Here is a 26,982-nt window from a genome sequence, read left to right as displayed (position 1 = left end):
GTCAATTAATTTGAAATTTTGATTCAATATAAATGATATCATTTTTTCCGGATAAATAACCGAAAATCTCCAAGATAATATTTTGGGATCCCATTTTTTTCGGAAGATAATGATTTCCTTATTGAAAAACAACCTATATATACGATTACATTGAAGTTGTTCTTCATATCTTGGTAGGTGTTAACACTTCCCCAAATTTGGCTACAAGAAGTCATGAATGCACTTCTTGAATCAATCCTCTAAACTGAATTTCATTTGTTAGTTGGATGCAATGACCAAAATGTAAGATTTGTGAAAATTCATTATTATTTGTTAGTGTTAACCATTGGCAAATTATGAAACTAATATTATATTTTTGTTCATAACATGTTTTTTTTCTTGTAATAATTTCTTTGATAAGAAGATATGTATATGTGATTGGGTGTAGCCTGAAAAATCATATTTTAATTCTTATATGGAAAAAATACTTTATAAATTTACCAAATTGAAATATCTGAATTTGATGTTTATGGTTATAACAATGCACTTAAACTGTAATGTTTATCGAATTCTTTGCAGAATTTAATGTTGCTGGTACATATAACAACTAATTGATGTTTTTGGTTTTACAAGACCAATATGAAAAGAGTCATATGAGCCTCCATGGAGGTTGGTACACTGGAAAAAGTCAATTCATAAAGCTACTACACAACATGTTTTAATCAAGAAGTCGCATCATGTTGTGATAAAACAAAGATCATGTGGATCATTTATGTTAAAAATTACTGTATTAAAAAACCAAATCGCTTCAATATAAATATTAAATATTTTTATTTAATAAGTTTGGTTCAAAAAGTCTAAAAGTGAATCTAACTAACATTTTTTCTTAAAATTTCACCTAATACAATGTCACCTGTTAATGTAATATGTATTTAATTTATGTTCCTCGCGTTTAACGCGGGTCATAATCTAGTATATATACAATTCCCAATTTTCACCCAGCAATCAGTGTTTCACCATCCTTAATACCTCAAATAACTGTCATATTACAAAGTCAAAATGACTACATTGTTATGTACCACCTTCCACCTCTATTTGTTACATCATTCTACACTCGGACAAAAAGAGTTAATAAAAGATATCATCTTTTTGCTTACCAAAAATACTACGACCATATGTAGCATTCGTCAACTCTATGACAAGAGGGAATTGCAGGGTCACAAAAGAAGTAATTGGTAGGCATGTCAACACAACTATAGGAATAAGAATTCGTAAGTTGCTTTGGCCAAATACAAGATATAACGTTGCAGCAAAAGCTACTATCATGGCTGTTGTTGAGATGAACAATGTGGCCAAACCAATTATCAACTTTGTAGGCAACTTGAAGAGAAAATCGTGCTCAGCAAAACGTGCAGTGAGAATCGACAAAAACATTAACAATGAGGTAACAGCTGCGAATAATGATATGGCATCTGATATTGCAAATACTATGAAGGCAGTGCGATTGGTAAAAATTGGTATCCCCTTGTTCTGATCATTTCCACCTGGCACTGTAATAGCTGCTGCAAACACAATGGTGATGATTAATGCAGCTGTAATCGTGTAGGACTCTGCAGTGGATTTCATCCATTTTTCTCCCTCAATCACCAAGTCCTTGTGTTCTCTAGTAAATACCATTTGTGGTGTTTCGTTGAAATAGTTCTTTTGTATGATGCTTAGAGGACAAATGAATTTTTCCACTTCCTACAAGATTACAATACGTTAATTGTTACACATGTTTGATAAATACTTTTAGTCTTTAAATATCCGGTATGTCAACTTTGAATCATAGAGATTCATACCTTAAACCATTGTAGTTCACGTTGTATTTGTAAAGCTGCCCCCGATATAAGATTGAGTTTGTTGTTAGGTGCCAATCTTGCTGCTAGATGCAACAGGTTATTCCCATGAGAGTCTCTAATTGTTCGATATATATTCCTATGTTCACTCATTTGATAAAGCAGGTTGTAAACGTTTTCTGAGCGATTTATCACAGCATACTGAATAATGTTGTGACCATCTTCATTGGTACTCCAAATTGCATTAGGGAAGTGATACACAATTTGTTCTACAAACTCGTATGCATTTTGTCTAGTTGCTTCAAGAATTGGATTTGTGTAATAGTGATGGTAAGAGCTGAAGTGGTTTTTTTCCTTTATCAACTTAGATACATCCCACAACAGTTTCACAGCTTCATGAGTTTCTACTCCCTTTATAATGAGTAGCCACACTGCAACATAGACCCAAATGAGCATCTTAAATAAAAAAGTAAACCTTTATTTTCTCTCTTTTGTTTTTAGTAGAACAATGAGGGTAGTTGCTGATCATCTTACCTAACATCAAAGGGAACATGACAAGGACAAGGATGAAGTAAGTCACTGCATTATGCGATGGAATGTTTGTTAGAATGATGGGGTTAATTATAGAAGGTGTAATCAACAAGTTAAAAGATTAAGAAAAGATAAACGCATAACCTACCAAACATGATTGGGATGATTATCAACTTGAAAACCCATGGAGAACATCTGTCAATTATTTTACAGCAAAAGGTTGTGCAAAACCCGTCTGCTCTCCTAAGTAATTTATCAATCCCTATCATAAAATTAAAAAAAAAAAAAAAAAGTTGGTGTAGAGAAGCGTTATAAATAATTTGACAATGTAAAGGAACATGCAGATCAATCAAGACTAAAAAAAAAAACAAAACAAACAAACCTCTATATCTTTTTAACTTGTTAACTTCGCTTGGGAAATTTTGAGCTATAGCCATGAGCACAGCATCAGTATCCAATGTTTTGTAATGCCCCAACAGGTCTTTTGCAAAGCCTACACATATATTCTAAAGTCAGATGTATCAATTAAGTGGGTGGAATGTGGATAGGGATTTTACAAAAAAAAGCGACACTTACGGAAATCTTTAGCGGAAATAAGAGTAACTAGAAAACCATCACCAGTTGCGCCAGAAAACAGAACATCCTTATGTATATGATCTTCAGTATTGATGTGATCCAAAAGATGTCGGGCTGTTTGAGTGTGCATATTAGAAAGAGCCAAGGCTAATGGTGTCTGACCCTCGTTGTCTTTGGCCAACAACAAATCTGGGTCCCTTTCCACCAAGATGTCAGCAGCTTCAGTGTTGCCGATAATAGCAGCAACATGAAGCAACGTGCTTCCATCTGAATTTCTCACATCCGTTAGTTTTGTATTCTCTGGTGTCACTTCCAACAATTCCTCTAAGAATTTTCGCTTCTTGGATGTACCAACTACTACATGGAGCAAGGTGTTGCCATTATTTGTGATTTTGTCTATCACTGTAACCCTTCCATAACTCAAAATCTTTTCAACCCCACTCCAATATTCTTCTTGAGCACAACTGTACAATTCTCGGAGATTCAATGCTTTGTCTTTTTCATCTTCATCTTGTAGTGTATCTATATTTGCATGAAGGTAAAAAACCACAAGATAGATACAAAATATGTGCTCTGATGATGTAATCTAATCTCCAATCTAAACTTTAGGGATTTTAAAGAATTAAGGATATAAAATAAAAACCTTGTTTGTATGTACACGTATTTTACTAATGATATGGTTGAGTATATTAAATCAGCAACCCAAATAAACAATAGATTAGACTAGAAAACAAGAGATGGATTGTACCTTCAATAACAGGAGGCAGTTGTGGAACAACAGCAGGAGCATACATAGTCTGCAGTTCATCCCATACATGTTTTGCACTGAAATCATCTTCTGAATTTCTCTCTAAATGAAGTTTTTCCATAAGACGATCCACAACATACGTGAGTGTTTGTTCTGAAAGGGAACCAAGAATCCAACCTTTCACAAGAGCATCTGATCTTGTCCACAGTAAGTGAATGTTGTCATCCCCCACTTTCTCCTTCCCGGAAACACTGCTACTTGTTTGAGGGCTTACAAGTGTTCCATTAACGAATCCAAACATACCATGACTCTTTAAGAGACATAGCATCTGTGTTTTCCAAACACCGTATTTGTCCCTACCACTCAGCTTCACACTAATAAAGCTTGCTGCAGCAAGATTTGATGGATATGGGTATGTGTATTCTTCTTTAACATCCAATGCGACATGTTGACTAGAGCTTGAGCTTGAGCTTTCCATCTTTGTATGTATATAAATATTTTTTTTTCTAGTTTCTGCAATTCTTCCATCTCTTAGATATTTAAATAGAAACATTGAGTGGATTTGTGGTGCCCACAAAAGCCACTTTAGGATTGAATCCTCCCCAAGTAATTCCCTCAAATATTAAAGTTTCAAGCAAAGAATATTATAATTGCAAAAGTTATTTACTAAACGATTTTACTATTAAACTTATTCATCAAAATTAATACAAGTATAGTAAAGGTTATTTATTTATTAGAAAATAAAAATAAAGAACAAGTGAAACCCATCTTTGCATATGTAGGATAATTAAGGAACATGTTCTATTGTTTGGTTGACTCTTGTTCTATTGTGGAGTACATATAAGTGGTAGTAGTACTAGTATTATGCTTAATTTAAAGATATATACAAATTGCAGATAAGATCAGTCTTTGTATAAACATGTGAATTGATTGTTAAAAAAACATAGACTATTACAATCGGTGGTATGTAATTCTTTTGTTGATTGTTTAAATGGACAAAATTAGACACTAGATCAACCCAAAATAACTAGTTCTTTTTAGATATAATAGAATTTAGATACATGCTTTAATTATCTTGTGTTGGAACAGAGTTATATATCACTGCAAACTACTTGTCTGGTGTAGATACAGTTTCATTACTTGCCTGCTGGTGATCCTAACTTTTTTTTCTTTGTATGTTTTTTTTTTCTTTTGTTTCTGTCAATATTCCTTTCATAGAAAGATGGAGCTGAATTGTGGTGCCCACAAAAGCCACTTAAAGATTGCATCCACCCCAAGTAATCCCCACATCTGTTCTTAAAGAAGTAATCCCCACATATAATAAAAGTTTCTAGCAAAAAATATTAATTAAAAAAGTTATTTGGCAAATGTTTTTACTATATACGTCATCTGCCTGTATAAGGTCAAGCTCCCACTCTGAAATTTAATTTATTGTGGAGTAGCTAGTGAAATGCTTCAAGAAGATTGTGACCTTTATCAATGAGAACAGGATGCTGTAAGATAAAGCAAACTAAAATTTATTCAACGGTAAGCAGTTAGGATTTAGAAACCAGCAGCAATAGGTCCCGATCAGCACCAAGAAGCCATGTTTTGAAAACCGGACCGGACCGGTCGGTTCAACTGGGAACCGGTCCCGTATCCGGTTCTTAAATGCCAAAAAACCGGTATTCATGTGAACCGGTAAAAACCGGTCCGGTTGAACCGGTAAAACCGGTTAAAACCAGAAATTTTAAAAAATATTTATTTATTTCATTTTTTGTATTTTTTATATAATTAAATATAATTATGACATCATCCGGTTTTTGAGATCGGTCTGACCGGTGGGACCACATGAACCATCGAACCAGTAAGACGACCGATTCGGTCTCTGGTCCGGTTTTCAAAACTTTGCCAAGAAGTTTGAAACCGAAAACCAGACAGCGAAGCGATTTCAACCCTCCAGAAACTCAATGAAAGATTGAGAAAATTGCCTTAAAAGACGTAAAAGATTAGGACAAACTTGAAGAATTCGACAATCTAGACCTTCAGTTGAAGATTTATCAATCAAATTTCCAGAGAGACGACGTCAAAAATGAAAAATCTGCAATGCCAATGGGCAGTGATCTACATGCACGTAATCGACTAGTTGACTCAGTATATCGAGAGCCAATGTTTGGCAAAAGAAAAATAATAATTACTTAATTAGTAAGTAACTAGTATTTTACCCGCCGCGCGTTGCGGCGACAGTAATGAATTTAAGTATTAGTAGAAAGTTTGTTGTTATTTTTTGTAAGTATACGCACAAAGTTGTTTATATTTTCATTTTTTTAGTATATGCATCTTCCGACACTACAAACACCATATTATGTAGAAAAAATTATGTACATCCAAACATTCACAAATGTTGAAAACAGACGAAAAAGTTGTTTCTATTTTCATTTCCTTTGAGAATATACGTCTGATGATACTACAAACACCATATTTATACATACAAAAATTCAGTTGCAGTTTCAAGAAGTACCAACGTATAATGATTAGCTACAAATCTAGGATGTAGTTAAACACAAAAGTTTAAAAATTGAGGGGGGGGGGGGGGGGGGGGGAGGAGGGTGAATGTAACATTGTAGAAGGTTCAAAGTTAAATGGGTAAAAAAACATTTTAAAAAGTAGATGGTAGAAAATAAAGATGGTGAAAATGATATTTTAAAAGTTGTAGTTTTAAAAGGTACCAACGTACAATTATTAGCTACAACTCTAAGATATAGTTAAACACGAAAGTTTAAAAAATAAAAGATGAAAATAACACTATAGAAAGTTAAAAGTTAAAAGGTAAAAAATAACATTTTAAAAGGTAGATGGTGAAAAATAAAGGAGATGAAAGTGATATTTTAAAGACATCATAGTTTATAAGCTAGAAGTGATATTGTAAAAAGTAAAAGAGGAGAAAACTTTATTTTTCAAAATACTGGTAGAAAATGTAGGTAGGTAAAAAGTTGATGGGTGAATCAAATGCACAATAAGAAAATAGAAAAGAGGAAAAACAAAAATATGGGCCACCATAACTAACTAAAATTATTTTTTTCAGTTAAGGAATGGAAATAAAAATAAAAAAAAAATGTATTATATGTGATCTGACTCATATACTGGAAACGTACTTAAAAATAAGAACTAAAACATAGAAAAAATTAACAAAAAAACATAGAAAATTTTGAATTTATACCAACATATACATATAAAATAAAGCAATTTACTTTTAATTAATGAAGAAGAGTTCTAAATTTACGCCTAAATATTGATCATCTCAAATTTATATCGGTATATATACATAAAAATGTCACAAATTATAAAACTGAAGCGTGGTAACCGTAGAAAAATTAGATTATATATATATATATATATATATATATATATATATATATATATATATATATTACGGGAATAAACACGAAAGTTTAAAAAATAGAAAGGATGAAAGTGACATTTTAGAAATTAAAACGGAAGTTTAAAAATAAAAGGTGAAAATAACATTGTAGAAGGTTGAAGGTTAGAGGGTAAAAAATAAGATTTTAAAAAGTAGATGGTGAAAAATAAAGGAGATGAAAATGATATTTTAAAGACATCATAGTGTATAAGTTAGAAACGATATTATAAAAAAGTAAATGAGGAGAAAACTTTATTTTTCAAAATAAGGATGGAAAATGTAGGTAGGTAAAAAGTTGAGGGGTAAATCAAATGGACAATAAGAAAATAAAAAAGAGGAAAAACAAAAATATGGGCCACCATAAGTAACTAATATTATTTTTTTCGGTTAATGAATGGAAATTAAAATAAACAAAATGTATTATATGTAATCTGATTCATATACTGGAAATGTATTTAAAAATAAAAACTAAAACGTAGAAAAAATTAACACAAAAATATAGAAAATTTTGAATTTATACCAACATATATATATATATATATATATATATATATATATATATATATATATATAATAAAGTAATATACTTCTAATTAATGAATGATAGTTCTAAATTTACGCCGAAATATTAATCATCTCAAATTTATACTGGTATATATACATAAAAACTTCACAAACTAGTTTATTTATTTTATATTATTATTATTTTTTTAAGTTGACGAATTTTATAAAGTCCAAAGTCAAGGGTATGAAAGTGACATTATAAAACTGAAGCATAGTAACCGTAGAGAAATCAGATTATATATATTACGTGAATAAACACGAAAGTTTAAAAAATAGAAAAGATATAAGTGACATTTTAGAAATTTCAAAATTGATGTATAAATCCTATATTTAGAAAAATAGACAGGTGGAAAATATAATTTTTCAAAGTAAAGAAATAAAAAGTGTCAGTGGATAGAAAAAAGTCAAACTTTATATACCATCGGAGATAATAACAAAAATCTAGAAAATAAAGAGGTGAAAGATATATTATAATTGTTTTAAAGTTAAGAGGGTAAAATTGATATTTTATAAATTATAGAGATGAAAATGTTATTTTGAAAAGTAGAAGGTAAAAGTTTAAGTAAAAGATATTAAAGGGGTGAAAATTAAAAAATAAAAAACTTGAAGGGGTTAAGCAAAAGATATTAAAGGGATGAAAATTAAATAGTCAAAAACTTGAAGGGGTTGAAAACTAAAGCCACGGCCACCGACTTTGGTTTTTAGAAAATATATAATGGGTAGTTTGAGTTTTCGTGTTCGCCAAATATTAAGATACAACGAAACAAGGTTATAAAATAAAGACAAAATTTCACAATTTGTCCTGTGTTTCACATAATATCATATATTTCGAGAACTTATTAGCAAAAAGTCAGACGACTGGTCCTGTGGTTTGTAAAGTTACATGAAAGGTCCTCCTACCGTTAAATTCAACTTTTCAGCTATTAGATTTTAATTAAAAAGACTATTTTACCCTTATATCAATATTGAAATACACTACAAACCTCAAGGACCATTCGTGTAATTTTCTACATTTGATATTTTATATATACATATAAATTATAAATTTCGCATTATATATATATATATATATATATATATATATATATATAATTTATATTTATGTATATATATACGTAATTTCAACAATTTGATAATTTTGTCTTATCTTTTTGACATTTTGTTTTCTATTTATATTTTATAGTTTTAGTTACTTATGGTTTTTTGTTATATTTTTATTTATTTTGATTCAAGTAAATAAATTTAAATTCGATAAACCATGTCGAAATTATTTTTTCTTTAATTTTTTATTTTTTATTATTATTTTTTTTTAATTTTATGTCGTTATTGTTCATGTTTTTTTTGCTCCATAGTTAATATTGTTAACAACTTTATGTTTGCATTTGTCATTATCATTATTTGACCTTTTGTTTTCTACTTTTGTTATAATTTAAATTGTTTATTATTCTTCTATCGTTTTTATTTATTTTAATTCAAGTAATGAAAAATAGAAAAAACAAATAACAAAAACGCACCCACCAAATTCTAATAAACTATAGTATATTAATACATTTTACATTTTTATTTTTTTGGTTTTTTCGTATTTTTTCTTAAATTTTTTAATATTATTTTTTTAATTTTTTTCATATTATTTTTTAATTATTTCCAATTTTTATTTTTTCGTTGTTTCGTTTTATTTTTCATCAACTTGATAATTTTTTTTTTGACATTTTCCAAAAAGTGTAAAATGTATGAATTTATTAGAGTATATTACAATTTTGGTGTTTGAGTTTTGTTTTATAATTTTGGTTATTTATGGTTTTTGTAACTTTTTTTATTTTGATTCGTGTAAATAAAATAGTTATATTTACCAATATAAATTAAGAAAATAAACATAACTTTTTTTATTTACACAAATAAAAATAAAAAAAATTACGAAAACCATAAATAACCAAAATTAATTAAAAAAAAATGCGAAAAACCTAAAAAAAATATTAAAAGTATAAAATGTATTAATATATTAGAGTATTTTACAACTTTGGTGTTTGAGTTTTTGTTTTCTTGTTTTTCTATTTTTTATTACTTGAATCAAAATAAATAAAAGCAATAGAAGAATAATAAGTAACTAAATATATAAAAAAAAACAAAAGGTGAAATAATGATAATGATAAATGCAAACTTAAAATTGCTAACGATATTAACTATAGAGCATCAAAGTAAAAAAAAAAACAAATAAAAAAAAATAAGCCATACCAACAAAAAATTAAAAAAATATATATTAATGTTTCATTTCATAATTAAGAAAAAAAAAATTTGATATGGTTTATCGAATTTAAGTTTATTTACTTGAATCAAAATAAATAAAAACATTAAAAACCGCAATTAACAAAAATTATAAAATAAAAATAGAAAACATAAATGTCAAAAAGATAAAAAAAATTATCAAATTGTTGAATATATATATATATATATATATATATATATATATATATATATATACACACACACACGAAATTATATTTATAATTTATATATATATATATATATATATAGAAAATTTCAAATTTATAAAATTACAGAAATGGTCCTTGAGGTTTGTAGTGTATTGCAATATTGGTACAAGGACAAAATAGTCTTTTTCATAAAAATCTAACAATTAAAAAGTTAGATTTAACAGCAGGAGGACCTTTCATATAATTTTACAAACCACAATGACCAGTCGCGTGACATTTTGCTAAAAAGTCCTCAAAGTACGATATTCTGTAAACCATAGGGACCAATTGTGAAATTTTGTCTAAAATAAAAGGCTATCAAATTATTTGAAAGGTTAATAATGTGGTAAAAATCATTATTTGTACAACCTTTTTTGTTAGCTCTAACTTTCTTTTCTATTATTCTATGAAAACCATTATTTGTTAAAATTATTTTGATTTCTAAGCCTTTGGACAGGTTCCAACAAAACTAGGATAGAAAATAAAAGCTATCAAATTATTTATCAAGGTGAAAATCATAGATATATATATATATATATATATATATATATATATATATATATATATATATATATATATATAACTTTTGTTCCTTTTTAGCTCTAACTTTTTTTTATTCTAAAAAACCATTGTTTATTAAAAAAAACTTTTTATTTCTAAGCCTTTGGCAGGTTACCCGGGAAAGTCTTGTGAGTAGGGGTGGTCAAAAATATCCGCATCCGAACATCCGATCCGAAAAATCCGAAAATCCGATCCGAAAATACCCGAAAATTCGGATATCTGAAAATTCGGATACCCGAAATTCGGATATCCGGTTTTTCGGATTCGGATACGGATATTAAAATGTGAAAATTTTGGATATTTCGGATATCCGAAATCCGAAATATATAATATAAAAAATTATTAAAAATAGTTTTAATGTATTGGGTTTTTTCATTTGAAATTCAAAAAGACAAATTATTAAATCTTTTATTTGGTACGCAGAGTGATGATGCTATAAATGTTACCTTTTTTATGTTGATTTTAGTAATTTGAGTTTGATTTCTCAAGATCTTCAGGTATCATGAGGTAACTTGCATTTAACCGGACCAAATGAAGTCTTAATATACCTAACAAATGCAAAAAAACGTTCTTGTTCTTGGAGGGTTTATTTTCTTTATTTAAAACTAATGAAATTCGGATATCCGGTTTAATATCCGAATCCGTATCCGAAATTTCGGATATCCGGATTTCGGATATCCGAAATTTCGGATACGGATTCGGATATCAATAATCAACTATCCGAATTTTCGGATATCCGATTTTGAACACCCCTACCTGTGAGCATTGTATAACATCTTAAATTTTGAACTAAAATTTTCCATTTTAAAATATAAATATTCAACCTCAAAAGGAGAAGTACATACGAATTTCGTTTGTTCAAATTATCATAAAAACATATTATCAAATCATATTCATATCGTAGACTAGTGTATGTTTCAAAACAAAGAACTGATGTTAGTATAGTCATGCCGAACTCTTGTTTTTTTTTTTTGTCTGAACAACCTAAAAAATATTTACCTTTAAAACATAAGAATAAAGCTTAGTGAACTCGTCGATACATCATACATTCCATCATATATAGAATGCATAACAACGTTAAGCTCATAGTCAACACCTGACCTGTAGACTCCCGGTCTACTCATAGTTAACACGTTAGTGAGTCATCATTTCATTGACATGTAGACTCCTAGCCATCCTCCTACTGGGCCCGAAGACTTTTGGTCAGCCTGTAACGACCCAAAAATCAAAGGTAAAAATTTCGTTTTTATTATAGCCAAACATTTATATCATTTATTTCAAGCATTCCCAAACATCGTTAATTAAAAACATTTATCAGAATTCGTCCCAAAATCTATCATTGCAGAAATCATAGGTGTGTGCACTGCGATCAATCCGAGCCCTTCTTTTCCAAATCGATGATTCCTGAAACAATAAACAAAACTGTAAGCACGAAGCTTAGTGAGTTCTCTAGAGCATACCACACACCACACATACACATATCCTGTTAGCTAGTTAAAGTTACACAAATATCACATAAACCATGCATACATAAAACTTGTAATAGTGTCATGGGCTACCCCACATGGTCTTTACCTAGGATTGCCATGGGCTACCCCACATGGTCTTACATCCAATGCCATGGGCTACCCTACATGGTCTTTACCTAGGATTGTCATGGGCTACCCCATATGGTCTTACAACCAATGTCATGGGCTACCCCACATGGTCTTTACCTAGGATTGCCACGGGCTACCCCATGTGGTCTTAATCCAATGCCACGGGCTCCCTCGGGGTCTTCATGCAAAACACATAATCACATATCACATCAAAACACATAAAGACTAACACATGTAACATAATCACATAATGGGCCGACATTGGTGCCTTAGACCCATAGGTATGGTGAGAAGACTCACCTCGCACTACAGAAGCTTCCCGCATGAAATCCTTAGCTGCTGCCCCGCCAGCTTCTCGAGCTGTCACTACTAATCAATATACCCAATTAGCAATTAGGTCTCTAGCATAATCCTTAATCCATGCATGGGGTAAAATGACCATTCTACCCATGACCCTATATGACTCAAAACTAAGGCCCAAACCCTAACCAAAAGCCCAACACTAAGTAAGCTTTCCAAGCCCACTAGTGGCCCACTAATGGCCCAATTTGCTATATTGGGCCCAATCCCTTTATTGGGCTTTTCCCTAAGCCCAGACACATATACTTGGCCCTTATTAACCGTTCATAGTTAACACGTTAGTGAATCATCGTTTCATTGACATTTAGACACACGTTCCACAGTCCCACGTGAACTCCGAGGGACACCTCGTCTGACCATAATTGCCTTGACGATACCTCTTCTCTCGACTCCTTCAATCCTTTGATCCATTCGATCATGACAGGATGACAACCCGCCTGTGACAACCCAAAGTTATTCTGTTACATTACCCCGTTACCGTTAACGGAATATTCCACTGTATAAAAGTTCCGTTAATTTGAGGTCGCCAATTAAATCAATATATCATTTATTTACATCTTTATGTCGTTAAGTCGTGATAAGAGAAATAAAAATTCGTAATACACATTTCCATTTAATTGGAAAAGTTAGTTTTTATTATTACGACCACTAAATCGGGTGCGACCAAAAGCCCCGTTAAACGACAGTATCGAGTAGAATATCACTGAGCTCCAACTCCCACCCATATATAAAGGGGAGTAAACTCCATTTGGAGCTTTTCCACCCTCTCTCTCTATACTCTCTCTCTAGACTCGTTTTCGCCCCGAATCCGCAACCAAACGCTTCCAAATCGAAAGTCCGCTTACCCTAGCTTATTCTAAACATTATGATTTGTGTTTATAGCCTAAAAATCGGACTTAGAAGCTATGGAAGAGGAGTTTATGGCTTAAGCTCCTCCTTAGGCCGTAAACACCTTAAATGAGGCCAAAAAGACCCTAAAATGTCCCTAAAGGCTTGGAAATAAATTAAGGGACTTGTCTAGGAGTGTTTAATCATAAAAACACAATGATTTGAGGCATAAAAGAGAGTTTACGGCCCAAGCACATGCTTAGGCCGTAAACACCTCTAAACCTTGCAAAAGTGCCCCAAAACATTCCTAAATCACCGTAGGGCTTAATACATAAATTAGGGGCATACCATTTAGGGTTTAGATCATTTAAACACAAGGAAATGAAGGGGTAAAGGAGTTTATGGCCTAGACATGTGTCAAGGTCGTAAACACCTTCAAACATGCCAAAATAATGGTTTTTATTCCCCAAATGGCCTTAGACTATTTCTATAAAATGCTAGGAGGGTATTAGGGGCTTGAAACTTCATTAAACTCATGGCATAGGAGTTCACGGCCGTGAACTCCCATAGGGATGGTTCATGGGCCGTAAACTCCATAATGAAGCCCTTAAAGACCTTAAACTCACTCATGCCTTTTGGATTTGGACTTAGAAAAATCCCACTAACAAGATAGAGCCTTAAAACACCAAAAGAAAGTGTGTATAGGAGCTTACAGCCGTAAGCTCCCTTGCTTAGGGCCATAAACTCCTCAAAGGAGCCATTTAATGCTTTAAACCCATTCACACATTTGATATTTGAGCCTAGCATAAATCTACAATTGATATGAGACACTTTAGCACACTAGAGCCCTTCACCATGAGTTTACGGCTGTAAACTCATGGTGAGATGTCCCTGGGCCGTAAACTAAGCTTTGGGAGTTTACTCTCGGAGAGTAAACTTCATTCCTAAGCCATGCACACCTTCAGACACTACCCGGGACACCCCAAACACTTAACCAAAGTGTTTTATGCTCCTTTGAGTGCGTATACGTGTTTAATTAGTATTAATATACTAATTGTATGTGAACATATGCTATCATATGTTAAATAGGTCATTGAGTGTGTTCGAGTCCTTACGTGACACCGAACACCCAACTGACACCCTCGTCGGACCTACTTACACCAGGTGAGTTCATACCCCTGAATGAACCTTTTAAATGTTTTTATATGTTTTATAGGGGGGGAATACAAGTTAAACATGCCAGTTATCATATCAATCATATGTGATTGATAACCCGCATGCACAAGATTTTACCACACTGTACACTGTTTAACCAAGTAGAACACTATAATGGTTTTCAAAAGGGATTTCGATTGTTTCAAAACTTTTACTTATACTGTTTTACCTAAATTCATTTTAATCTGGTTTATGAAAGATTCCAAAGATATATAAAGGTTTTCACACTTATTTTACCAAAGAATACCAAATGCGAGTTTTCCTGAGTATAAAGGTTTTTCCAAGGTTTTCATCAAAGTTCCATTTCACGTTGTATACTTTTACTGGTTTATTACCGCTGCTTCGCTTTTACTTATTTAAAACTCCTAGTTGATAACGCATTCCCTTCGTGATATGCTAATACCGGTTATTGTCTCTATATCGCTTATACTTGTAGTCGCTTATACCTGATAGACGCTCTTACTTCACTTATTGTCGTCTCTACTTCGTGATACGCTTATACTTGTTCGACACTCCTACTTCACTTGCGACCGCTCCTACTTCACTTGTTAGACGCTCCTACTTCACAAGAATCACTTCTACTTGATACACACTCAGTCGTAGTTAGATGTATGTTTGTGCTTATATAGGTACATATAAGTAATGATTGAAAGACTTAGGAAGGCTCGTCCACCGTATTTCCTTTTCTTCGTTGAGATGTGGTCTGGTGGGATCGGATGGCCGTCCGAAGATCATTTGATTCATTAGTTATATATTATGTATATGAGTATGGACATACAGGAATGCTCTAGTCAGTTCAGTTAAGAGTCTCTACCTCTAGTTCAGCACATATATTAGAAACACACTACCCACTATTTGGAAGTCTCTACCTCTAGTTCAGCACTTACATTAGCAACACACTACCCACTATTTGGAAGTCTCTACCCACTATTTGGAATGCATCTTCAGGACACGGCCTTCTCCGTCGTCTAGTTGGTAACCAGAATCTCCTGTAGGGAGAGCGGACATTGTGTGTATAGATCTATACGGGATTGACACCCCCGCACCCAGACTGCTAGCTAAGGTCCCGGCCTACCAAGCTAACGGGTGACAAATGTCATATTTTAGACGCTTGTAGGGCATCTGGTACTCTAGTCAGTATTGTTACGAGTATCCCGGGTTACCTTATAATTCATGGCCTTAAGGTGATGGTATTTTGCTAGCAATTTACACTGTATGCTGGTAATTCATTTTCAGAGTCACACTGTTTTGACCTTACAAGACGTATCTTTCATTTGATACTGTCTGGGGTCTGTCTTCTCTGATTTGATCTTACAAGACGTATCTTTCATTTGATATTGTCTAGGGTCTGTAGTTACTGTTTCAGACCTTACCAGCTGTACCTTTCATTTGGTATCTTCTGGGGTCTGTGTCTCCATTTGTTAGACTGAACCAGGCGTGTCGTTCGTTCGATACTTTCCTGGAGTCTATGATTCCTTGCCTTAGTCAGCAGTCCTCACTGCTGAGGCATATGTTATTCCCTGATTTCGTTTGCTTTCCTCAATAATCAAGTTCAGTATTTTGATAATGATAGCAATTTAGGGAAAATGACTTTTTACCACATAACATTGACCAGTCTTGGTAGAAGGCTGCTTTATTAAAGAAAATATAGGATTTCTGGAAAGAACTCTAATACACAGTAATCACTTAAACTACTACTTTATAAAGTTATTTGAATAAATGTCACTAAATACTTATGAACTCACCAGCATTTGTAAAAATGCTGATACTCGCTTTTCAAATAACTTGTATTCTCAAGTTAGCATTAGACAGGTACACCCCTGGAGCTTTTGATGAAGACGGCTTAGTACCTTGCTGTACTTAATATATTTGTTTGTATACTTTGAATTGTTGTAATGTAAACCATGTAAAATTATTACTATTAATGCAATGTTTTGTTGTACTTTGATTACTATAATGCATGTGTTGTGATACTTGACATGACGTCATCCACCCCAGAACGTTTTTGCCGTTCCGGTTTTGGGGTGTGACAGATTGGTATCAGAGCATTGTTTATAGTGAGCTAAGTATATCAATTCATAAAAGATATACAGCCTATAAATACAAAGGGATAAAACACTCTGACCAAGAATTATACTTTAAAATATAACCATATTTTACCAAAGTATAATAACATCCAAAACCTAAACACTCGAACACAAGTATCACAAGAAGAACAATAATAAAAGTCTTCGGATGTTGAGCATTGCCGTCAAACCTGGGTAGTTATGTAATCGTAAGCTGGAATAAATGTAACCTGATCAACTACATTTATTCGAGATGCGATGAACGTGTGCTTGGGAGTGATAGTAGTGTTGCAACAGGTCTGAAACTTACCAACTAGGAATGTTAGAGCCAAACATAAAGTTAAAATACTATAGGAGTATTTTAGAACACTAAAAGTTCCACACTAATCCCAGAGTGAAACTCTGGAGATAAGAAACAAACAGGAATTAAAATACTATAGGGGTATTTTAGGAAACATAAACAACCTTGCGTGAAGAACAAAAAGATCCTTATTGATATACCTACAACTACAGAGGGTGTACTCCCAAAGTTATATATAATAAGGATCCCATAGGCTAAGAATGTGTGGTTTCGCTCTATTTCCTTTTCCTCGTTGGGATGTGGCTCTAGAGTAGTATCACATATTCGAAGGCCTATCGGATCTAAGCTATATATGATTTGTATACCCTGTGTAATCGTACCATGACTCGATATGGATCATACAGTGAAATGTTAATAATCTCTTAGGATTCTTTAGACATTTCCATTCTCGCGCGAACCCTGTAGACAACCCTATCCACTTCAGTGCTCGGAAGACGAGTTGATTCAGACCCAGAAGAGGTTCATTGAGAAGATTTCCGTTCGGAAATAAATGAACTGGTTCGAGACTATTAAATGCACCAAGTGCCTATATTCTTCTAGGGACATAGGTGCGAAATTTGCCTAAACTTCCGAGATTCCCAGTCGCCCTTTATGAGGCGATGACACCCATTGTCGGATTCGGAAGTGAGGTAAAATAGAAATTCAATATGTCCATACGAGAAAAGAACCCTAGGAAACTACCTGAAGGAAACCAACGCCGATTCCAGTCAAAGATACGAGGCAGACCGAGGGAGCCAGTACATGGAACCCGGGAATTGTCTTTTCCTCGTGTTCGTCACGCTAATACACCCATAAAATAATACAATTTAGTGAGTTAATGGTTACACTACTCACGTTATGTGTTAGGTAAATCGTCGTTTCCCGTTGCCAGATACATGATTAGGGCGGATCCCTGCACCTTTATTGAGAGTGCTTAGCCATGAGCTTTCATGAGCCTCTCTTTCCGTAGTTTCGTTCCGAACAGTTCTCAGATCTCTCCAGGCCGGAGATTAAAACCTTTCCCAGTATAAAAGGTATCTTAGTAGGAATGACTCGCATCTTATGGCCTTTTTCCGATACTCATACACCTACCTTGATTACCAGGGCTACATAATAGAGATGTAGGTCGACACTCAAACAACCAGTATCCGAGGCACGGGAAAAAATTAGACCTAACGTAGTAAGGATTGATGCGTCCAGGGTTAGCCATTGTCTCTCATTATCTCGTATTATTTTCCGTGTAGGAAAAACCATGCCACCAAAGAAGCGTACCAGTCCACAAGCAAGAAACCTACACTCTTATTCGATGAAGCTACGTTCCAAGCTGCAGTCTCAGCAGCCGTAGCAGCTGTCATGGCTCACCTGAATGCTAACAACGCCAATGTTAGCACGGTGCCTGTCGGGATTTCCGATCCCAGCAATGGACAGCAGCAACCAACACTTTCATACTCAGTCACCCAAGAACCTCAACCGAATCCACTGAAGAGAAAGATCAAGATCGAGGAGGGAAGTACCTCGGCTCAAGGACCTTCCGAAGGGCAACGAGCTGAGATGGTCAAATTCCCTACCAACCCTTCCATCCCTACACCCAGGAGACAATACCTAGGAAACCTTCCCCATTGCAAAAAGTGCAGCTACCATCATCATGGTGTCTACCTGGAGCTCTATTGTGCTAGGTGCCACATGTTGGGGCATACTGCTCGCATCTGCAGAACCCCGGTTGAGTTCATTACATCAACCACCAATGTGGCGACCCGTACAGTTTGCCACCTATGTGGTGAAATGGGACACTTCAAGAAGGACTGCCCAACCGAAGGAAAGACAAAGACACAGTAGGAGCCTAACTCTAATGCTTAGGGAGAAGCATCAAGAACTTAGTAGATTTTGGTACGTCTCTCGATCTCGGATAACTAAACTAAAAACAATAAAAGATTAATTCAAAATGTAAAATTCTTCCCCAATAAGGCGAAAGTCGCAGCACTGTTATAAAATTTAAAAATTCATCAGGTAAAACTATAATGGCTAAACATATACATTACGACCATGTATAGTTAAGATGGAAAGACCTAGAGTGAGTGAAGGCCGCCTCATTTCCTGTTCCTCGTTTGGTTGTGAATTTAGGGCGGAGTCGCTCAGTCAACAGTCCTCCCCACCTTAAATATACATGACTAGTATATGTTGGGCGGTTATAGAAATGCCTCGTGAGAATCCATTCATGAAAAGGTACTCTATTCGGAAACACTTAGGACTCTCTATAGTTCCGCGTCGACTCTATCGGTCCAAGTATCCGCGGTAGTGATACATAGGACGAAACCCGAGACGCCTAGAACTTTTGTGCCTGTTCGGCACATGACTCTATCAATATTCATTATACACCATGTCGGAGTGTGCCAACTTGGATGACTCTATTGATCATGGTTCGACTTCGTGCAACCATGTGTACATTCTTAGTGCTGTGTAAAAAGAACTTTCTCCGTAGCCATGTCGGCAAATAAAGGTTCTCCCGAACCTAAACCTAACACAAATAATCAAACCTAATGCGATCCGTCAATCGTCCCTCTTATCTCAAACCTCCCGAAGTACCCAAGAGAGGGTACCGTACGCTGTTGACCGACCCCTCGTAGTCAGATGGACACCGAAGTGAACGACACTGCATGCATTCCAGAAGACGATAATCACCCGAAGCATACCTAGTAGATTCCCTAAAAAGACCCTTCATCCTATCCCATGGAACGGGAGCTAGAGTCAATAGAACCACTGCGGGTTGAGCTACTATAATGGCCACGAATCCGAAATTTGTTGTCAATCCGCTTGAGCCAGCATAGTAGCTAGCACCCTCGGTTGGTAAAGAATCTGAGTCGCAAAAGTCAAGGACATTGACTACGACCATCCATTCACGCTTAATTCCCCAAATTAAGCATCGCGGCGAATATCCTGGAAATCCGAGAGCTGCGATAAAGTAAACTCTAAGAAGAATGGATGAAAAGATTAAAGTTCCGAGTGATGGGAACCTATACTCACTAGATTCGACCTAGACCGAGTAAACTTAGAACATTCGGAAGAGTAGTTGCAGTAGATGCCCACACTACTCAGGCACTTTGCCCACCCTGTTATAGACAGGTAGTGCCTATCATCCTCCACCCTCTCGCATGGAGGAAGTCATCGTCGCCTTGTAGATGATAGACTACATTCTCCGAAGTGAACACTAGGATACCGAGAACCCCAGGATAACCTTCACAGCCAAGAATACTTGGTTAAGTGCGAAAGTAGTAGCGTTAAACCTCATGACCTAGATCCCGAAGAGATTATAGACTTGACACTAGCCTTGGTGTTAGTCGAAGGGTTATGCAGGAACATGCGGTTTCCGCACTAGAATAAACCAAAGTCTTAGAGATTCATTGGACTATTAGGTGTTCCACGGATACTATCTCATGCAGAAATAATAGAACCACCTCCTGAGATAGTCCAACACTTGTCTGGTGAAACCCTATCTCCCCGACCCTCAGGGTTTCCGTGTCTCAAGATTCGTTAGTGCAGGTCCATTTTGCACAAGCTTGAGATAGACACTTTACAGCAGACAAATAACCGTAGATACGCAACCCATCGGATGACCTAGAAAGTCTCTATCAGCCAGTTGACAGGAAACGCGAAACCAAAGACCACCCAAGCTTTCTAGGACCCAACCTAAAGGACTACACCACCAGTACGAGCGAGAACGTTAGGAACTTCGGAATGGTGATCACGCCAGTGATGATCTTGCCCTAGAAGTACACTATGTTCCAAGTGCTGAAAAGCTCTACCATATTGAGAGCTTAGGACCATCTGAGAATCCTTATGGAGATTTGGTCCAACCCTTTTCAGGCCGCTACTACTTTCGGATATACCACAAGATTCACACCCGATCGATCCACTTCTTAGACTTGATATGTGATTTCCTGACATCACTCTGTGTGCCTCACTCGTCTTGATAGAATCCATTGAGAACCCTAACCTTGTAGACACACCAGTTGGAACACACTAGCTACACGAGACGAAATCCGCATCCCGCACGTGATGATCTGTTGGAATGACAAACACAGACCAGAGATCACTTGCAAATGCGAGGACAAACCGTATAGGAAGTACTCTCTTACCTCTACTTGGCCATTTATACCTACTTCCTTGCCTAGACCTGAATTTCGGGACGAAATTCCCTCTAACGGGGGGATGATGTGACAACCCAAAGTTATTCCGTTACATTACCCCATTACCGTTAACGGAATATTCCACTGTATAAAAGTTCCGTTAATTTGAGGTCGTCAATTAAATCAATATATCATTTATTTACATCTTTATGTCGTTAAGTCGTGATAAGAGAAATAAAAACTCGTAATACACATTTCCATTTAATTGGAAAAGTTAGTTTTTATTATTACGACCACTAAATCGGGTGCGACCAAAAGCCCCGTTAAACGACAATATCGGGTAGAATATCAATGAGCTCCAACTCCCACCCATATATAAAGGGGAGTAAACTCCATTTGGAGCTTTTCCACCCTCTCTCTCTATACTCTCTCTCTAGACTCGTTTTCGCCCCGAATCTGCAACCAAACGCTTCCAAATCATAAGTCCGCCTACCCTAGCTTATTCTAAACATTATGATTTGTGTTTATAGCCCAAAAATCGGACTTAGAAGCTATGGAAGAGGATTTTACGGCCTAAGCTCCTCCTTAGGCCGTAAACACCTTAAATGAGGCCAAAAAGACCCTAAAATGTCCTTAAAGGCTTGGAAATAAATTAAGGGACTTGTCTAGGAGTGTTTAATCATAAAAACACAATGATTTGAGGCATAAAAGAGAGTTTACGGCCCAAGCACATGCTTAGGCCGTAAACACCTCTAAACCTTGCAAAAGTGCCCCAAAACACTCCTAAATCACCCTAGGGCTTAATACATAAATTAGGGCATACCATTTAGGGTTTAGATCATTTAAACACAAGGAAATGAAGGGGTAAAAGGAGTTTACGGCCCAGACATGTGTCAAGGCCGTAAACACCTTCAAACATGCCAAAATAATGGTTTTTATTCCCCAAATGGCCTTAGACTATTTCTATAAAATGCTAGGAGGGTATTAGGGGCTTGAAACTTCATTAAACTCATGGCATACGAGTTCACGGCCGTGAACTCCCTTAGGGATGGTCATGGGCCGTAAACTCCCTAATGAAGCCCTTAAAGACCTTAAACTCACTCATGCCTTTTGGATTTGGACTTAGAAAAATTCCACTAACAAGATAGAGCCTTAAAACACCAAAAGAAAGTGTGTATAGGAGCTTACGGCCATAAGATCCCTTGCTTAGGGCCGTAAACTCCTCAAAGGGGCCATTTAATGCTTTAAACCCATTCACACATTTGATATTTGAGCCTAGCAAAAATCTACAATTGATATGAGACACTTTAGCACACTAGAGCCCTTCACCATGAGTTTAGGGCCGTAAACTCATGGTGAGATGTCCTTGGGCCATAAACTAAGCTTTGCGAGTTTACTCTCGGAGAGTAAACTCCATTCCGAAGCCATGCACACCTTTAGACGCTACCCGGGACACCCCAAACACTTAACCAAAGTGTTTTCCGCTCCTTTGAGTGTGTATACATGTTTAATTAGTATTAATATACTAATTGTATGTGAACATATGCTATCATATGTTAAATAGGTCATTGAGTGTGTTCGAGTCCTTACGTGACACCGAACACCCAACCGACACCCTCGTCGGACCTACTTACACCAGGTGAGTTCATACCCCTGAATGAACCTTTTAAATGTTTTTATATGTTTTATAGTAGGGGGAATACAACTTAAACATGCCAGTTATCATATCAATCACATGTGATTGATAACCCGCATGCACAAGATTTTACCACACTGTACACTGTTTAACCGAGTAGGACACTATAATGGTTTTCAAAAGGGATTTCAATTGTTTCAAAACCTTTACTTATACTGTTTTACCTAAATTCATTTTAATCTGGTTTATGAAAGATTCCAAAGATTTCTAAAGGTTTTCATACTTATTTTACCAAAGAATACCAAATGCGAGTTTTCCTAAATATAAAGGTTTTTCCAAGGTTTTCATCAAAGTTCCATTTCACGTTGTATACTTTTACTGGTTTATTACCGCTGCTTCGCTTTTACTTATTTAAAACTCCTACTTGATAACGCATTCCCTTCGTGATACACTTATACCAGTTATTGTCTCTATATCGCTTATACTTGTAGTCGCTTATACCTGATAGACGCTCTTACTTCACTTATTGTCGTCTCTACTTCGTGATACGCTTATACTTGTTCGACACTCCTACTTCACTTGCGACCGCTCCTACTTCACTTGTTAGACGCTCCTACTTCACAAGAATCACTTCTACTTGATACACACTCAGTCGTAGTTAGTGTATGTTTGTGCTTATATAGGTACATATAAGTAATGATTGAAAGACTTAGGAAGGCTTGTCCGCCCTATTTCCTTTTCTTGGTTGAGATGTGGTCTGGTGGGATCGGATGGCCGTCCGAAGGCCGTTTGATTCATTAGTTATATATTATGTATTTGAGTATGGACATACAGGAATGCTCTAGTCAATTCAGTTAAGAGTCTCTACCTCTAGTTTAGCACTTACATTAGAAACACACTACCCACTATTTGGAAGTCTCTACCTCTAGTTCAGCACTTACATTAGCAACACACTACCCACTATTTGGGATGCATCTTCAGGACACAGCCTTCTCCGTCGTGTAGGTGGTAACCAGAATCTCCTGTAGGGAGAGCGGGCATTGTGTGTATAGATCTATACGGGATTGACACCCCCGCACCCAGACTGCTAGCTACAGTCCCGGCCTACCAAGCCAACGAGTGACAAATGTCATATTTTAGACGCTTGTAGGGCATCTGGTACTCTAGTCAGTATGGTTACGAGTATCCCGGGTTACCTTATAATTCATGGCCTCAAGGTGACGGTATATTGCCAGCACTTTACACTGTATGCTGGTAATTCATTTTCAGAGTCACACTGTTTTGACCTTACAAGACATATCTTTCATTTGATACTGTCTGGGGTCTGTCTTCTCTGTTTTGATCTTACAAGACGTATCTTTCATTTGATACTGTGTGGGGTCTTTAGTCACTGTTTCAGACCTTACCAGCTGTACCTTTCATTTGGTATCTTCTGGGGTCTGTGTCTCCATTTGTTAGACTGAACCAGGCGTGTCGTTCGTTCGATACTTTCCTGGAGTCTATGATTCATTGCCTTAGTCAGCAGTCCTCACCGTTGAGGCATATGTGATTCCCTGATGTCGTTTGCTTTCCTCAATAATCAAATTCAGTATTTTGATAATGATAGCAATTTAGGGAAAATGACTTTTTACCACATAACACTTACCAGTCTTGGTAGAAGGCTGCTTTATTAAAGAAAATATAGGATTTTCTGGAAAGAACTCTAATACACAGTAATCACTTAAACTACTACTTTATAAATTTATTTGAATAAATGTCACTAAATACTTATGAACTCACCGGCATTTGTAAAAATGTTGATACTCGCTTTTCAAATAACTTGTATTATTAGGTTAGCATTAGACAGGTACACCCCGGAGCTGTTGATGAAGACGGCTTAGTACCTTGCTGTACTTATTATATTTGTTTGTATACTTTGAATTGTTGTAATGTAAACCATGTAAAACTATTACTATTAATGCAATGTTTTGTTGTAATTTGATTACTATAATGCATGTGTTGTGATACTTGACATGACGTCATCCACCCCAGAACGTTTCCGCCGTTCCGGTTTTGGGGTGTGACACCGTCGCCACTAAATCCGACGCAAAATGAATGCCGCAAGAACAACTGTGGTCTTACATAATACCCGACCTCCCTTGACCTATCTTTTCCTGGTTCAACATGTCGTGGTCCCATTATCAATAGAACCAACTCGAGTCACAACGTGATGGCTTAACCTACCATCAAACCAAACCCATTCATTACCCTGGTATCCTGTATTTGATGCCCTTGGCATCCTTATGCTCCCGAATATCATCTCACTGAAACAAAATCGGGTACTGAACATGCACGAACCCCGATTCAGAATCCTTTCCGAAACAGGTCGATACCCCACTACTACCTCGAGATCCATAATACACCATAACTTCCGACGTCCCCTTCATGAACGATAACTAATTACCCTTATCCGATCCCTAAGACTACCAGTCTCACACCCGGTCCAACCACCAGGTTCCCAAGAGATCAAAAATCACGACTACTCAGCCGTAGCCATACTGCGTCATGTACCACTTATCCACAAGATCCTGCAACTCAAGATCCAAACCCTTGACTCAACAGTCTCTACCATTTCCATTCTAAATTCCGATCACCATTCGGTCTCGCCCACGGGTAATCGATCGAATAATCCCTCCGATCCTGATTCTACCTAAGCTGGCTTTCCCACAACCTTGCGAACTGGTCTGCCTTAGCCTCAATCACCTGAAAGAATTTGTGGATGCTACGGCTACGCCGTAGTCTTACAACACTTCCCACACCGTCCGATCATTAGTGAATGCTACGACTCCCCCGTAGTCTTACAACATTATCACCTTGTCTGTCTATACACAACTCAATGTTGAGCATCCACGCAGTCTATCCTCCCAAACTGAACTCAATTACTGACTGGAACACTGCCTGGTTCCCTCCCCTGAAGCCTGCAATATGACGTCAGAAAGGCGCGATCCAAATGTTAGGGAGTTTCCCAAACTCCCATCTCACGATATCCGATACTCAATTGGACCTTAAGGATACCTTTCCTTCCTAAAAAGGGAATGTGAGACACATCCTCGTCTCATACTCGCTTTCATCCTGGATATCTGAATGATTCTCCCCCAGTTAGATTCGACTAAGTCCGCTTGGCACATGAAAATTGAAGGATTCCCAAATCCTCTCTCGTTCCAATGATCAATCTGCTGACGGACGGTGCCTAACAAGGCTAGAACACCATAAATAACCCTTCCCAAAACAACACAACTTCCGAAAACCCGCTAGCATCTTTGAATCCCATCCATATTAGTGGATTCAGATGCTTAAAATAATGTCATACTCGGTTCTCACTGACCAAAGGACAGATGGTCTAACCAAAACTTCAACAACAATTCTCTCTTCCCTCGATAATCCCGATTGTTCTTCCAAACGCACCTACTCAGGCTACTGAAGACTAGTCACAACTCCCTTGTACTAGCCCTTGGACCAACCCTGAGATAACTAAAGTCGGTGCCTTCACTGATCCTCCTTGATCATCAGGTAGTTGACCCCCGCATCACCCACCTTCCCACAACAACGATATGACTGACTTACCCCCTCCCCCATGGACAATCCCTGCTGACGTGGCCAAACCTGCTACCCCTGAAGCAACCCAGATCACCGAACATATTTTGACAACGAATCGGAGTAATCACGATATATGCGGAACCCACTCCGCGGGATACGTCCGTCTAGAGATTCCTCAAAGATTCCTCGGCATGTTGGCTGGCACCTGATACTCTTGCTAGCTCTCACAATAGTAGAAAATTGGTCCGATATCTAACTTATCATACCTCCCAAGCGATACAAATTTCAAATACCCACCGGAAATGGCCGAAGATAGCATATCCTAAACATCCGGAGGAACCCTAACCACCTCCTCCTGAGTTACTTTGACCACCCTGAGAACATGATTCAACATTTCCTCCCAATCCCAATGACAATCTAAATCCTTGGAACGAAACTCCCTTGTGCAGTTTCCGTAATCATTACACTCAATCCCGAACTTGCTGGGCTCTTAAAGGCTGATCTGAACTCTTGGATCTCTTCCCGAGACTCCCACTATCTGCACATAACCTGAACCTCTCCTCTCGAGGTA

At 36.1% G+C, this 26,982-nt stretch overlaps 1 protein-coding gene across 1 annotated transcript; it reads right to left on the bottom strand.

Annotated features, from left to right (window-relative positions):
* Positions 1-786: 786 nt before the first annotated feature.
* Positions 787-4,169, bottom strand: LOC145097144 (uncharacterized). Its single transcript, XM_079034662.1, has 7 exons — positions 3,673-4,169; positions 2,925-3,446; positions 2,731-2,841; positions 2,497-2,610; positions 2,352-2,396; positions 1,821-2,248; positions 787-1,722 (listed from the first exon to the last, which is right to left on the bottom strand). Exons 1-7 carry the CDS (start codon positions 4,148-4,150, stop codon positions 1,108-1,110), a joined length of 2,313 nt encoding a protein of 770 aa, XP_078890788.1. The 5' UTR covers positions 4,151-4,169; the 3' UTR covers positions 787-1,107.
* Between the last annotated feature and the right edge of the window lie 22,813 nt (positions 4,170-26,982).

Source organism: Lactuca serriola, chromosome 4, assembly GCF_051521515.1.
Source record: "Lactuca serriola cultivar US96UC23 chromosome 4, Lser_US96UC23_V15, whole genome shotgun sequence".
NCBI classification, from domain to species: Eukaryota; Viridiplantae; Streptophyta; class Magnoliopsida; order Asterales; family Asteraceae; genus Lactuca; species Lactuca serriola.
Note: the sequence above shows the minus strand (reverse complement) of the source record. Positions and strands in the feature narration are given on the sequence as shown.